This window comes from Megascapheus bottae, chromosome 24 (assembly GCF_031878675.1).
Source record: "Megascapheus bottae isolate mThoBot1 chromosome 24, mThoBot2.hap1, whole genome shotgun sequence".
Lineage (NCBI taxonomy): Eukaryota > Metazoa > Chordata > Mammalia > Rodentia > Geomyidae > Megascapheus > Megascapheus bottae.
In genome coordinates, this window is record NC_143532.1 from 8690584 (window position 1) to 8706261 (window position 15678).

The 15678-nt window shown below is 37.5% G+C and overlaps 1 protein-coding gene across 1 annotated transcript in view; it reads right to left on the minus strand.

The window, feature by feature from the left end:
- Hydin (HYDIN axonemal central pair apparatus protein) overlaps window positions 1-15678 on the minus strand; it is a 248285-nt gene that overhangs the window by 211801 nt on the left and 20806 nt on the right. The window contains exons 2-5 of the mRNA XM_090357298.1: window positions 10179-10333; window positions 7762-7887; window positions 5607-5726; window positions 1905-2039 (exon numbers count right to left, since the gene is read on the minus strand). Coding sequence (XP_090213424.1) covers window positions 1905-2039; window positions 5607-5726; window positions 7762-7887; window positions 10179-10313 — 516 coding nt within the window. The 5' untranslated portion in view covers window positions 10314-10333. The remainder of the gene's footprint in view (window positions 1-1904; window positions 2040-5606; window positions 5727-7761; window positions 7888-10178; window positions 10334-15678) is intronic.

Below are 15678 nucleotides of genomic sequence, written 5' to 3' on the forward strand. Positions count from 1 at the left end.
TTATTAACCTTTGGGTATTCTGGTTTCAGCGACCTCCACCCACTCTTCTCTTACTTATTATACACTTCTTAAGGTAAAATTTGCATATATATTGGAAAACATAGATATTAAATGCATAACTTTGACAAATGAAGTCACCGTGTAATTTACATGTCTATTACGGTATTAAACATTCCCCTCTTCAGAAAGCCCATGTGTCCCTTTCTCAGTAAGTGGACTTATTGGGAGAATACCAAAGGAGAAGTGAAGGAAAGCCAATGCCTGAAATCCAGCACAATCTGGATTGCATACCCCACCGAAGCTTAATCAGCATCCCATAGAAATGACAGGGTAGGAACATGATACCCAAATTCAAACCAGACACGTTCTCTTCACAGATCACATTTGAGAGAGTGCATCAAGAGAAAAGGAAAAAGAATAAAGAATTTAACAACCTATCATACACACACGCACACACACACACACACACACACACACACACTCGCACGCACGCACGCACATACACACAATCCACATCTGGAGTTATTTATCTTTTAATTTACTTCAACAATACCCCAAACAAAATCACAGCTTCATAAACAGAAGCCAAGAAATAAATAGAAACACTACACAGTGGTGAATAATAATGGTAGAATGATTATAACAGAAATTTTAACCATTCATTACCATGAGCACATGCTTGGTAGACCAAATAAACTTCCTCTACTCTGTTTTCCAGAAAAGTAGTAGGAAGAGCATGAGCAGCAAAACTGACAATGACATTAACAGCTGCTACTAAGTAGTGGTGGTGGAGAAGCAGAGACTCAAAGAGGTTCATTTTTTTTTTTTTTTTTTTTTTGTGGGTCATGGGACTTGAACAGCCTGGGCCCTATCCCTAAACTCTTCAGCTCAAGGCTATCGCCCTACCCCTGGGCCTGGGCATTGTCCCTGAGCTCTTCAGCTCAAGGTTACCACCCTACCCTTGAGCCAAACCCCACTTCCCTTTTTCTAGAGGTTAATTGGAGATAAGAGTCTCAGGTCCTTTTGTGCCTGGGCTGGCTTTGAACCTGGATTCTCAGATCTTAGCCTCCTGAGTAGCTAGGATTACAGGCATGAGCCACCGTGCCCACTTAGGCTACACCTTTCTTTTATGGCATCCCTATAGCCATGTGCTTCTATACTAAGATACTAAGATGCTAGGTTTCAAAATGACAGGAATATGTATTGCAAGATTTGTCTTCCTTACAGCTCAGCTACTTAGAGCTCATGGAGTCCCTTGGCACTGTTGGACAAATCTTTGCTTATTCCCTATGGAACACCATTATTTCCTCTCATTATACTCATGATTCCTCTCACCATCCTCCCCACCACCACCAATATCATCCATGTTCCCATCACCAGCATCAACTCCACTGCTATGGATTAGGTGCAGATTGGCTCCCAGGGTTCATATGAGGAAATTGAGTCTTCAGTGTGGTAATGTTAGGAAGTAATGGATTGTTAAGAGGAAGAGCCTACTAGGAGTTCACTACAGGCCAGTCCCTGAGTTCTGGCTTCTTGACTCAATAGTCCATCTCAAGTTCTCACATGTGATCCCTCATGATGCTGAAGCTATGCTGTTTGGAGTGTCAGCCTCGGCTCTTTTTTCCATTTATAAAAATTAACAGCCTCAGGTATTCCATTACCATAACAATGAACAAATACAAATATACTCAATGACAAAAGTACCACTATCCTACCAATATTAACACACTCAACACCACCAAATCTATTTATAGCATCAATACCTATTAATAACTTTGCTGATAATACCATTATTAATGCCAGCATGGATAACACCACCACCTCATCCACAAATATTTAGAACTAAATTACAAGTTTCCAATGACACAGATCCAATTTCTTGATTCTGTGTTGCTTATTACCTTGTTCTCCTCTGGAGTGAAGAGGATTCGGAATATGGATGGTACTCCAGGAGCTACTTTGTGGCCAATATCTTTGGGGCTGATAACTTTAAAGTAAGGTGAACTTTCCTCAACAATTTTCACCATCCTAGGAATCTGCAATAAATGCACATGATGCTGAGCAATGTATGTATGAAAACGTGAAAGAAAGAGCACTAGCCTCAGAGTTAAGCATAGTCCACGATCAGTTAACCACTGGAGAAACAAATTTGGTCTTCTCCAGTCTCCTAATTTTACAAACCTATTTTTATTTGCCAGTCATGGGGCTTGAACTGAGGGCCTGAGCACTATCCTTGGACTTTTCTCAAGGCTAGTTATCTACCACTTGAGTCACAGCACCACTTCCAGCTTTTTTCTACATATGTGGTACCGAGGAATCAAACCCAGGTCTTTGTGCATGCTAGGCAAGCACTCTACCACTAGGCCACATTCCCAGTCCCAGTCTCCTAATTTTAAAGAGAGATGTTAGCACTTACCTTTAGCCCTTAAGAAATTTCCACTTTTATTTTTATTAATGTTATTACTATTATTACTCATTTTTGTTATTGTAAGTCTGTATTCATTTTATTGTTTAAATGTGATTATCTTCAAAAAAAGAACTGGCTAATCAGCCAAAGCCTTATCCACAGGCCAGAGTTAAACTGGATCATTTCCCAGTGTTTGATACTTACTATGCTCTTTCTGTAGACCATCCACAGGACTTAGTACACAGTATATCCTCCCTGTAGCCTTTTGACTTCAAGGCTCTCTTTCTCCAAAGGAAGGAAGTGGCCCAGCTCCACCAAGCCATGGTGCTGGGAGGCCAGGCCTAGTCTGACTCCTCTCTGCCACATGTCCAGGAAATCATACCCCAGGCCCATCTCAGCTAGGCTTCAAACAGTTTCATTCTTCTGAAGTCTTGTCTTCTGCTCGCTACATGCTCAAGTGATATCTCTATATCAGGTAGTCTAATCAATTTTAAAAGAAAAAGCATCATGCTGGGCATGATGCCACAAACCTGTAATCCCAGCTATGGGAAGTAAATATGGGAGATAGGAGACTAACCCAGGGATAAGTGGGAAACCTTATCTGAAAAATTAAAAATTAAAAAAGGGTAATCATAACGAGAATGGAAGCTCGTTTACTAGGCAACCTCTCTAGGAGTATATTTAGTTAGAACATGATAGCCCACTAAAAAACGGATAAAGAATCAATAGCAATAACAAAAAATCATACAATAACCACAAAATCATACCTGTTTAGCACTTAGGATAGATACAAGAACTCAACTAAATATATTCATGATCTCATTTAATATTCAAAAACACTCTATGGAAATGGGCGCTATCACCCCCATAGCTTTCCCGAAGTCTCTAGCTAGAAACTGATCAATTTGACTCTGGAATCTGCATATTCAAAACTATATCCCAAATAGAATCATGCAGCTTGCAGAGGTGGAGAGTCTTTCCTCTGCCGAGAGATATTTAGATATTTGTAATATCACACAGGGGCCATGAAAATCATTAATATAGGCCGATGGTCTATGACAACCAACCAGAAGCATAGGTGCCCATCAGGTACCAAATGAACCCCATTAAGAGTGTTCATGGCTTATTCTCATCCAGTATGTGTATATGAGAAACAAAGAAGTAATGTCCAAACAAGTTGTAGTTTTTTCACTCCATGACAGCAAGGAAGGAAATAAAAAGTGAAATAGGCACCTCTATTCCACAAAGTCTCTCCCAGGTCTCTCCATAGTCCAAGAACATGAATGAAGGACAGAAAAACTGAGGCTTATGTCAGCCTCATAGTACAAGGTCCTAGTATAATTCACTGGAGAACTAATCTGTCCAGCCTGAAGAACGTTGTTGGCTGATTAGTAGCTAAACTTCTCCTCTGCCTGCATGAGGCCAGCACTTGAGCTGCATCTTATCAGGAGGTGTCACATTACCCAAGTACCCTGTCTACCCACTGATACTTATTTGTCTAGGATCAAAGAAGAAATGGACAAAGGGCCACTTGGACTTTCTGGATTTAGTAGTGTGATAATAACTAAACAACCTTTTTTTTTTAATTATCAGTGTGATGTATAGAGGAGTTACAGTTACATTCATAAGGTAGTGAGTACGTTATTTCTTGAATATTGTCACCCCTTCCCATGTTTTTCTCCCATTTTTTCTCCCCCTCACCCCTCCCAAGTTGTAAAGTTCACTTCCAACATAGAGAAAAGAATTCAAAGTAAGGAAGGGAACTGGTTAGCATACATAAAAAGTCCTAATGTTTATGTGATATACCTCTTGAGGGCTAGGGACATCACCCTGAGTGCCTTGGACATTACATCAAGTACCTTGGATTCCTTATCATTTCTTTCTTACCCTTTAAGTTTCTGTTTCGAGAGCTCCTCTTGCTTAAATATACTGCACTGAATAGCTAAATATACCATTTTCTGCAGAGTCTGACTTTGTATTGATCTCTGAAAGGCATCGCTGATTCCTTTAATGAGCTGTTGTACTCAATACGCCTCTGACTCTTCCCATGTGCTTTGGATTCCAACATAATCTTGATTTATTTTCTAATAGTTCAATTTTTTTGGTCTCTAAATATTCCTATCTGTATTTTAAGTTTAGCATTTTCAGTTGCTTTTTCCCTATCTGTTTACTCTTTGTGCATAATTATGTTTAATGTTGAACTGTTATTATCTTTTGTTGTCATCAGATGTCAAGGAAACCCTCAGACATTTCATGTATTTCCTTGAAATAAATGCTAATCAATCTCTGAAGAAAAAGACGTAAGTAGAGGATTAATCAAGAGGAACTCAAAAAGAGACAAGGCATAGACACTGAGAAAAGACTCCCAGAACTATGGCTATTTGTAGGCAAATTTGAAGGCTATTTAATATAGAAAGAAGGGGGTAAAAAAGGGAGAAAGAACTTTACAAGTCATAAAAAAGAAGTTGCCTAGAAATATAATTTAAGGATAGAAATGAAAGTACCCAATTAATGGATTTTTGCTTGAACTTGGAAACTGATGTCAGAATACACCAACATTAACAGTAATTGTTTTGTCTTATTAGAAAGCTTTAATGGACTGGTCAGACATGAGAATTTCCTACCCTTCATCAAATTAAAGCCTTATTCACCAACAAGATATTGTATTTGTTGAGAGCTCACAATTTGTTAGGCACTGCATTGGAACTGAACATATAACAACAGAAAATATATAGCTTAGTGCCCACAGCACACCCCTACAATCCTAGCTCCTCTCAGTTCAAGGTCAGACCAGGTTGAAAAGTTCGCAAGACCATTTCTTAATGAAGAGCTAGATGCCATGATGGGTACCTATTACCAGCTACACAGGGAACCTAACATGGATGGATTATATTGAGGTACATGCCTAGATAAGATTCAAGACCTTATTCTAAAACAACCAGCAAAAATAATGGCTGGAGGCTATGGCTCAGTGGTAAGAGCAAATGCCTAGAAAGCATGAAGAGCTGAGTTCAACAGATAGTCCCACCAAAAAAGAAAAACAAAACAAACAAAACAGATACAGCTTGGCTTCATTAGTCAAAGACTAAGTTCTCCACTCTATTTTCCTAAGTCTGTCAATCAAAGAACTTATCTAAGATCCTAATTCTTCCCATATGTCCTGGAGAAGTTCCTTTACTCAGGAGAGCATACTCACTTTGTCATTGTTCCTCAAAACCAGTGGAACTTCATAGACTTCACAGGGAGAATAGTTCTGAAATATAATTTCTGATGGAAAGGGCTGGAATAATGCCTGATCTAAATCGATTCCTGAAAACTGCAATTGAAAGAGGAAAATATTCAGTTAGTCACAAAGTAGCAAAAATAAAAATAATAGGTGAAGGTAAGAAAATACTACATAACACCCTAAATAGTAAAGCCAAGAATCTGGAAAACATTCAAAAAGCAGTAAAATTATTAATAAGTATGATTAAGTAAGATCATTGTCATCAACTTCTTCAATATAAAAGAAAGTCAAATTTTTGAGCTGGGTGCCAGTGGATCACTCCAGTATTTCCAGCCACTCAGGAGGCTGAGATCTGAGGATCACCGTTCAAAGCCAGTTGGAGCACAAAAGTTGGGAGACTCTTATCTCCAGTTAATCACCAGAAAATCAGTAGTGGTGCAGTGGCTCAAGTGGTAGAGTACTAGTCTTGAGCTCAAGAGCTCAGGGACAGCACACAGGCCCAGAGTTCAAGCCCCAAAACCGACAGAAAAAAGTCAAATTTTTGGTTCTATAGTTTAAAAAGAAAATAGGCTAATATGACCATTAACCCTAGGCTTCCATTCGTAGCAGTGGTAAATGAGGTAAATTAAACTAACACCCCTACAGAATAATCAACCTGTTTAGAGGCACTGAAGAGTTAACAAGATATTCAACAATTTAATTCCAGAATACAGAAAGGAAGAAAAATAATAATGCAACTAGAGTCAACTGGGTTACTTTTCCCTTTAATACTGTAGGAAGTTGCTGAGCTCTGTACCAAGCTTAGGTAGACAGAGATTGGAATCCCATGGCTTGTCAAGAGTAGGGAGCTTAAAGGACTTGATCTTCATGGATTCCAAAGGAATCCCATGGACCATGGGATGGACTATGGTCTCTCAGTCCTTGAGTGTGAGTAAGGTGATTCTAAATTGCTGTTGCTTACAGAAGTCTAGTAGAAGGAGATATTTCCTTTCTGGAAGAAGATCTTATTTCATACTCTTTAACTATAATGCTTTAAATTATAGGCTCCAATATTTTGTACAATTTATGACACAATCCCCAGATGGACCACTGGGGATTAGTTTCCTGTGAAGGGGTTCCCACACCTTCAGAGTTGCCTCACACATGGAGAATGAATCCTTGTGCTACTTTGTTCTCACTGCTATACCACTGCCTTGATATTCTAATATAAAGCATACTTCTAGGTTCCTAAAATGTTGAGGTATGTTTTACATTATAATATAGAACATTTAAATTGTTATTTTTATACACAGAAAAGATACATTTTTTTCTTGGGAATGAGCCCTAAAATAGACAACAAATGCCTACTTTAATAAAAACAAGTCAATTTTTTTTCCTTCCCAGTGGAAAGCTCAGGGGAAAAAAAAAAAGAACACTTAAATGCTTATCCTAAGGAGAAAACTTGATTAGGCTTGGCAATGTAATTCCTGGCATTGCTCCTACCCTGTAAACTCTAGTGCCCAGAAGTAACTTAAAAAGAAGAATGACTGGCTGGGTGGCTCACACCTGTAATCCTAGCTAATCAGAAGGCTGAGATCTAAGGATTGCTGTTCAAAGCCAGCCCGGGCATGAAAAGTTCATGAGACTCATTTTTCTCCCTTTGGCTTGAACTCAGGGCCTGAGCACTGTCCCTGGGCTTTCTCAAGGCTAAAGCTCTACCACTTGAGCCACAGAACTACTTCCGGCTTTATTCTATGTATGTGGTACTGAGGAATCGAACCCCAGTCTTCGTGTAATGCTAGGCAAGCACTCTACCACTAGGCCAAACTCCAGGCCCTGTGAGATTCTCCTCTCCAGAAGTGGTGTTATGGCTCAAGTGGCAGAGTGTTAGCCTTGAGCTGAAGAGCTCAGGGACAGTGCTCAGGTCCAGAGTTCAAGGCCCACAACAGAGAAAAACAAAACAAAACAAAACAAAACAAAACGTGTGACTACTTAGAAATGATTTTTCAATGTTTTTGCACTTAATAATTTTAATTATCACCATACCCAATCACAGAGATCAAGATCAACAGAGAGAAAAAGAAAAAGTGAGGCAAACCCAGGGAAGGAGTTGATGTTCATAGGTTACATACTTAGCCCTATCTACCTTCTGATGTGTTGTTTCTCCCATGTCTAAGAGTTCGATGACCCGTGGCCGACATATGAAATGTGTATTTGCCAGTCTCTGCTCTGTGGTAAGAGACATTTCCTTCAGGAACTCTGAGGGTGTCAGCTAGAATTCAAAACACAAGAGCCAAAGCTTCATAAGTGGTTACACTGAAAATCTGTTTCCATAAGTACCAGCTATGAATAATTTGTATCTGCGGCCCTCAGGATAATTCTGGAATGCTGCTAAGTTCCATTATAAAATATTTAAAATAACTAAATTATCCTAGAGACTCCCCATGCACTTTTGAAGTCTTTGAACAGTAATTTAAACTGACAGGTTTGCCCCCTTCCCTTATAATTTTGAAGGAATCACACAAAGGATCTCTAGAGAAAAAAAAAAGTCCCAAAACTACATGGGTAGATGTCCAAAGAGCTTAATGTTTATGCACACAAGAAGCATCTGAGCATAAAACACTTAACTTCGTAAAAATCATGTATAGGCTTTGGAGCTAAGGAATCTGAGATATTCCTATTTCTCAATTGAAGATGCAACGTGTAAGCAAAGTTTTGGGGGTTGTTTAATGATCACATTATACTATGTTAATGGGAAAAATGATTTTGTTTTTATGTATGTGTGCTAGGCTTGAAAACAGGACCCTATTTCCTTGCTTATGACAGGTGATCTAATAATTAATAATTTGTTTATTATAATAACAAAATAGTAACGTATAATTTATTATTTATTAGTATTGTGCTATTAATAGTTATTAATAGTATAATATTATTACTAAATACTAAAAATTTATTCCTTGAACTAAACTTCTAGTCTGGCCTTTTGCAGGTTAACTGGAGATAAGAGTCTCCAAGACTTTTCTGCTCAGTTTGTCTCCAAATGTCAATCCTCAGATCTCAACCTCCTGAATAGCTAGGATTGCAAGCATTGGTACTTGGCTTTCACAGTAAATCTTATAAAATTCAAGAATCTTGGAAGTATAATTGCACTACTTAGAAATGAGTTTGAACTTGTTAGAAATCATAAGAGGATATTTAGATTATGTTTAAAAGAGCTTTATGCTCCAGCAGTCAGTCACAATGTATACCCAAATAAGAACACAAAATGCTGTAACTCTACCAAAGTTGTAAGAAAAAAGCATATAGCCCATAATTTACATACAACCAGTTCATCAAGGTATTAGTTGGCCAGAACCCCCTGCTGTTGTTTGTAGTAACTCTAAAATGTCCACACTGCCTCAGGCCTACTATACAAACCAAGGGTCTAGGATTGTTGGCAGCAACGTGGTGCTTAAGTGTATACTACGACTTATACAAAAAAATATTCAGGGTATGTAATTTAGCTGAGCTATTTTTGCCTTTGGTTAAAGTCAAACTCTTCAAGAATCCTCATTTTCCTACAAAGTTGACTTCTGTGATTGAATCTATTCAACTGAAGACACATTGCTAATTGAGCTTTCAATGCAGTTTTTAATGTTCTTATTTATTAGAACACTGATTAGAGTAATGTAGTGTTAAGAGGTATCAGCAATATTATGATTTAAATAAAAATAATAAAGCATTAAAAGCAAAAAGTCAGGAGTTTCTATAAAATGTACCAATAGCCATCATAACAGAAAAGGATCAATTTTATTTTTCTAGTGGGAATGCAACTTGAGATTCATTTTTAAAATTGAGCAAATTCTATTAACAGCCTGAGATTCTATGAATATTTTCTATAGTGTCTGGCTCAGAATTTGATTCTCAATAAGCCATTATGAACCATTAGGTTATAAATATTTTAGTTTGAAAAAAACAGAATACATATTTGTCTTAGGTATCATTTAGTTATTTTAATGCTCTGTGATCTACAGATGTATAAACAAAAATAACTTGGCAATATAGAGGTAACATAGTATTAGGTTAATTCTTATACAATTCTGACATTTATTTTTGAACTATACAATGATAGATCACTCAATTCTACTCAATTATTTAAAAAATAATTCTGTGACTTGAGTGTGACTCCTACAACTCATGTGTTAGAATCTTACTATGTGGTACCCTTATAAATTAACATGTCCCTTAAGAGTTTGAACCCCTTTAGTACTTTTCTTGCTCTTCTATTCTCCTGCCATACAAGTATGTAGCATGAGGCCCTAACTAAATGCAGCTACCCACTCTTAGATTTCTAGCCTCCAGACTATGAGCCAAAGTAAACCCTGCTTGTAAATCATTCCGTTTCTGGTACTCTGTTATAGTTAGACTCAGAATTTGAAAAGCACTTATTCTCTTCCCAGCCTACTAATAACTAAATTGATACTAGTCAGGAATGCTCTGTCTGATATTTGGAAATTTTCATCAATGTCCTGAAGAGAAAGATGGCATCCTAGTATTTCGCATAGAAATTCCATAATACGTTACCATGCGGTTCACTTCTTCTTCTGTAACCACTTTTGGACTCATGGGTGGCAAAACTTTGCTGTGGAATCCTTGGAGCATTTTAAATAACCCCATCTGAACAGCCCCCATGGACTTCTCAAGTCTTTTACTTGTCATTTTTAGTTTCTTTCGCTCACCTAAGAGTGAAAAAAAAAAAGAAAAAAATTGAGAATACAATCAATTCCTAGATATGAACCCATGATTTTTCAAAGCTTTCTCAAATATGGGAAGGCTTTGAAAACATTCATCTTCAAAAAAATATTCAATGCTGGGGCCAGGAGTTTGGCCTAGTGGTAGAATGCTTGCCTAGCATACACGAAGACCTAGGTTCAATTCCTTGGTACCACATACATAAAAAAAAGCCAGAAGTGGTGCTGAGGCTCAAGTGATAGAGCTCTAACCTTGAGAAAGTCCAAGGACAGTACTCAGGCCCTGAGCTCAAGCCCAGGACTGGCAAAAAAATGAATATATATGTATATATATATATATTCAATGCTTAGAACACATACCTTAACTAAAATTTTTCAGTCCATAGAGTTACATTAGTGCTTATCTCACCAAAACTAGAACACATTTTAAGCCATCTAAAGGTATCTAGATTCTGCTTATGAAGACACAGAAATACAAGCTGCTCAAGGGAACGAATAAATGGGAATAAAGAAAATGGGTAGATCTGTATATGTTTCCCTATAAAATATCAGTAAACCTTCCTGTCACAAAAGAATAAAAAAGTGGAGATAGCCAAACTCTCATTTCAAAAATTTAACCAATCTTAGCTGACTTAAAACATTCAATCTAGAAAGACACATGTATTCAAATTATCCAATAGAAAATAATCTGACTAGGGCAAAATGTGGGACAGAATATAAACTCCATAATACTCAACCACTGAAGAATCAGGGAAGGGAATAAATTGCTTTTTTACTCACCTGTGGGGTGCCTGCCCATCAGACACCTACTCTTGTAAAGACCACTATTAAAGTGTATATTTTGCTTAAAAATAAAAGAAAAAAATAAATATAAGCTGTTCTGACATTCTACCATTTTTATCTTCACAATGAGATAAGCAAACACAGCCCAATTAGCAAGCCATGTGATTTGCTACTTTGCTTAGTTGCAAGTTTTCTCTCAGGACAATCAACCCTTCACACAGAATAAACACAAGGCTTTAGGCCTTCATAGCTAGGCAGACATTCAGAAAAGGCAGCATGAGATAAGATGAGGAAGATGTATCTCTAAGAAAGTTTAAAAGTGATTGCCTTAAACCAGTAGCATAAACAAGAGAGAAAAAATTTCAATTCTTTAAAAACAAAAATAAATGGAAACACACTTTGTTGTGAACCCTGTTGGTATTAACAATCACAGAGACTGGAAGTCAACAAACCTAAGGACAGGATTTGAACTGTACATCCTCAATGAACTTCCTTATAAGCAAAGAGCAACAGAAAAATATAACCATTATTGAATGGCTTTACTGTTGGTCATAATAATAGTAGTAGCTTAAACAAATAACTAATTATATCAATACTGTTCAGAGCCAAGCATTTCAACACTAAGAAAATATAAAAACAAGAAAATTCTTATATTGAGAAGCTCTGTAATCTTTTGTTTCTTTTGGACAAATATTAAACTCAGTCCCTTTTATATGCTAAGCACGTGCTCAACCACTGAACTATATATACCCGTTAAATTGAACATAACAACTGCAGCCAGGCAGTGGCTCACGCCTGTAATCCAAGCTACTTGGGAGGCTGAGATCTGAGGATCAAGGTTCAAAGCCAGCCCAGGCACAAAAGGACCTGAGACTCTTATCTCCAATTAACCTCTAGAAAAAGGGTAGTTGGGGTTGGCTCAAGGGTAGGGTGGTAACCTTGGGCTGAAGAGCTCAGGGACAATGCCCAGGCCCCGGGGTAGGTTGGTAGCCTTGAGCTGAAGAGCTCAGGAACAGAGCCCAGGTCGGGTTCAAGCCCCATGACCCATCAAAAATTTTTTTAAAAAATGCACACTCACGATGGTTTTCAGTTTTTAAATAACCTTCCAACTTAATAAAAGCTCCAAAGCAATGAAAGCCCAGAACCAATGATTATATAAGGCCATCGGCTATGATGTCCAAATTCCTACCACCATAAGAAACCTAAGAGAAATAGGCTTAAGATCAAGAGCACAAAATGTGTAAGAGAATTCTATCACACCATCAAACAAAGAAGGCTATTAGAATTGTGCCTAGGATCCAGAGCAGTTAGAAAGAGATTCCGGTCATCAAAACTGGGACAATGTGAGCATTAGGCGAAAAAAATCAGCAGTGGATTGGTTGTTTCTGCTTTTGTTCAATTTTTTTTATCAAGCTGAGCTCAAATGACACTTTTCAAAAAATACTGGTTCAACCAGGCATTGTGGCTCATGCCTGTAATTCTAGCTATTTAGGAGGCTGACATTGAGAGGCTCACCTTTCTAGAAGAGCCTGGGCAATATTCATGAGTCTCTCATCTCATTCAATATAAAGCTAGTCGTGGTACATGCATATCACCTCAGCTACAGTAGAAAAATAGGAGGACTGCAGTCTGAACTGGACTGGACAGAAAAGAGAACCTATTAAAAAACTACTGAAATAAAAAATATCTGGGGCCAAGGAGTTTGGCCTAGTGGTAGAATGCTTGCCTAGCATGCACAAAGACCCAGGTTTGATTCCTTGGTGTCATATACATAGAAAAAGCCAGAAGTGGTTCTGTGACTCAAGTGGTAGAGCTCTAGCCTTGAGAAAGCTCAGGGACAGTGCTCAGGCCCTGAGTTCAAGCCCCAGGGCTGGCAAAAAAAAAACACATTTGGATCATGGTTCAAATGGTAGAGCTCAAGTGGGTCTGCCTATATCATCTGCCACCTTCAAAAAAGATGTTTGTAAAGCACCTAATTATTTGGGGAGGAAAATGAAAGGAAAAACAAAACTATTTATTCTGTTTTTTTCTGTACAAATTGCATTGTAGGTTACCCAAACAGTTAATGCAAGGAAAATACTTTTATAAAAGAATTCCAGCTAATAAATGCAATGATATGAGAGAAAAATATCACCATTCTGCAGCCCCTAATGAGAGGAAAAGTTCATCATGTTAAAATAATTAGGTGTTGTTGTTAAATAATTTCACAATGGGTCAATAAGGAATGATAGCACCTGAGTCTCCTAAATCAATCTTAGGAGTAAAAGAATAAAAGTAAGCACAATGTTCTGCCTTGTGCCACACAGGGTAAGAGCACTTATAAAGAATCTCTAACAAAAATCTGGACCTAAGTCCCACTAGCCTTCTAAACCTACCAACCAGATTGAGGGAGTTAAAGAGACTAGGGGAACTATAAGAATACAATTAAAGCAAATCTAGAATGTAGAACATGTTATAGCTACTGAAGATGAATGAGTATGACTATGACCTAAGTAGTTGATTTGCATATATAAGCCCTGCTGAAACTGGTGTAGAAGACATAGAGGGTAATGAAGAATGACAAGGGGGTGTGTTTGATTATAATATATTGTATGCATGTATGGAATGTCAGAGTGAAGGCAAAAGCTCTAATAAAATCATTAAATGAGAGAATGTAATAGGAAAATGACATATTCAACCAATAAGTAACATAAGAAAGGAGGAAGGAAAGCTAATTATGAATCACAAGAGTCTTTAACCAACCAAAACCAAGGAATAACTTGGTTTAGATTATAATCCAAAAATGAGTAATAAATGAGAAAAGTAATTATCGTTCATTGGATTAAACAGTTTTGTTTTTAACTCCCTAACACTCCTATCAAAGTATATCTATCTTTATTACTATCATAAGCATGGCAATAAACTTAAATATTTTTAAACTATTCCTCATTTTCTTATAGGATAATGGGACAATGAGTCATATTTTTAAGCAAGTTCCTATCTTTCACAGATATTTAGAGAAGTAGTATGTCCCAGGTTTACTTTAAAATTCTGTGTGTGTGTGTGTGTGTGTGTGTGTGTGTGTGTGTGTGTGTGTTTAGGAAAAATGAATCAAGAATGGGAAAATATTGGGAAGTGTTAAAGCTGAGTTATAATATACATTCTAAATTTTGTACATTTTGTACTAAATCCACTAGCACAACGATGTTCACTGCAGCACTATTTACCATAGCAAAGATATGGAACCAACCCAGATGTCCCTCAGTCGATGAGTGGATCAACAAGATGTGGTATTTGTACACAATTGAATTCTATGGTGCTGCCAGAAAGAATGACATCGCCCCATTTGTTAGGAAATGGAAAGACTTAGAAAAAATCATATTAAGTGAAGTAAGCCAGACTCAAAGGAACATAGGCTCAATGGTTTCCCTCATTTGTCATAATCAGTAGAAACCTTGGGCTCTCCTAGCAGAGATTTGCAATAGAGCAAAACCTAGATACATAAGGCCATATAGGATGACACTAAATGAAAGGACCTCTAGGATATAGAAACAAAAGCCATATAATGAATGATTGTTGTCCTTAATGTACTATGTTATCTCTCATCTTTTTGCTGCCCCTTGGTTATCTCATATTGTTACAGTATCTCACTTTGTTATTTGATATATTGGATATATTTGTATTTGGTTATTTGAAATTGGATAAGGAAGGGGGGGAAAACAAGAGGTGCGGTAGGGGTGGGGGGAGGGAAATGGGGACCAAGACATGAGAAAGGGTATCAATGTATGTGAATTAATGCACCTTCTATCTGGCAAATATAATGTAACCCTTCTTTTAATTACAATAAAAAATATATGAAAAAAAGAATTTTTCAAAAAAAGTTTTTCATAATAAAAATACTAATATACTAAGCCCATTTTTTAAATTGCAAAGTTTTGCTACTGATACAATAGAGTACAAAAAATTCCATTATTCCTTCCACTAAATTTAGCAACAAATCTTGGATATTATATATACAATAAAAGAAGACTAAAAGGCTTAGAAAGGAAGGCAGGCCAGCTACAGACCCAGATTCAGAACCACAGAGCACTGAATTCTCTGTTTTCTTTCCCTGAATAGTTCAGACTAGTTGCTAGATAAGCCACCAGTCTGAAAAGCAAACAATCAGGAAAAGAGGAGTTGAGCAAAATCCTGGAAAAAGCCCTTCTCCTCTAGCCACATGCCAGACAAAAAAACTACAACACCACCTAGCAATAAACACAAAATGCCATCCTTCCTTGGCTGAAAAAGGTACTCAACCACTACCAATATGGCATTCAGAAAGGCTGAAGATCATAGACTTCCATCTCCAGTGATGAGAATATCACACACACACACACACACACATACACACACACACACACACACACACACACACACACGCACATGCACACACATCACAATTTCAGTTGAGAAAAGGTGATGAGACTGACATCCTCCTCATCCAGTGGTAATGAGACAACTCTTCCCCACTAACTGAGGTGGTGTCAAAGAAAGCCCAGTGGTGAAACAGGTTTGCTATCACAAGGAAG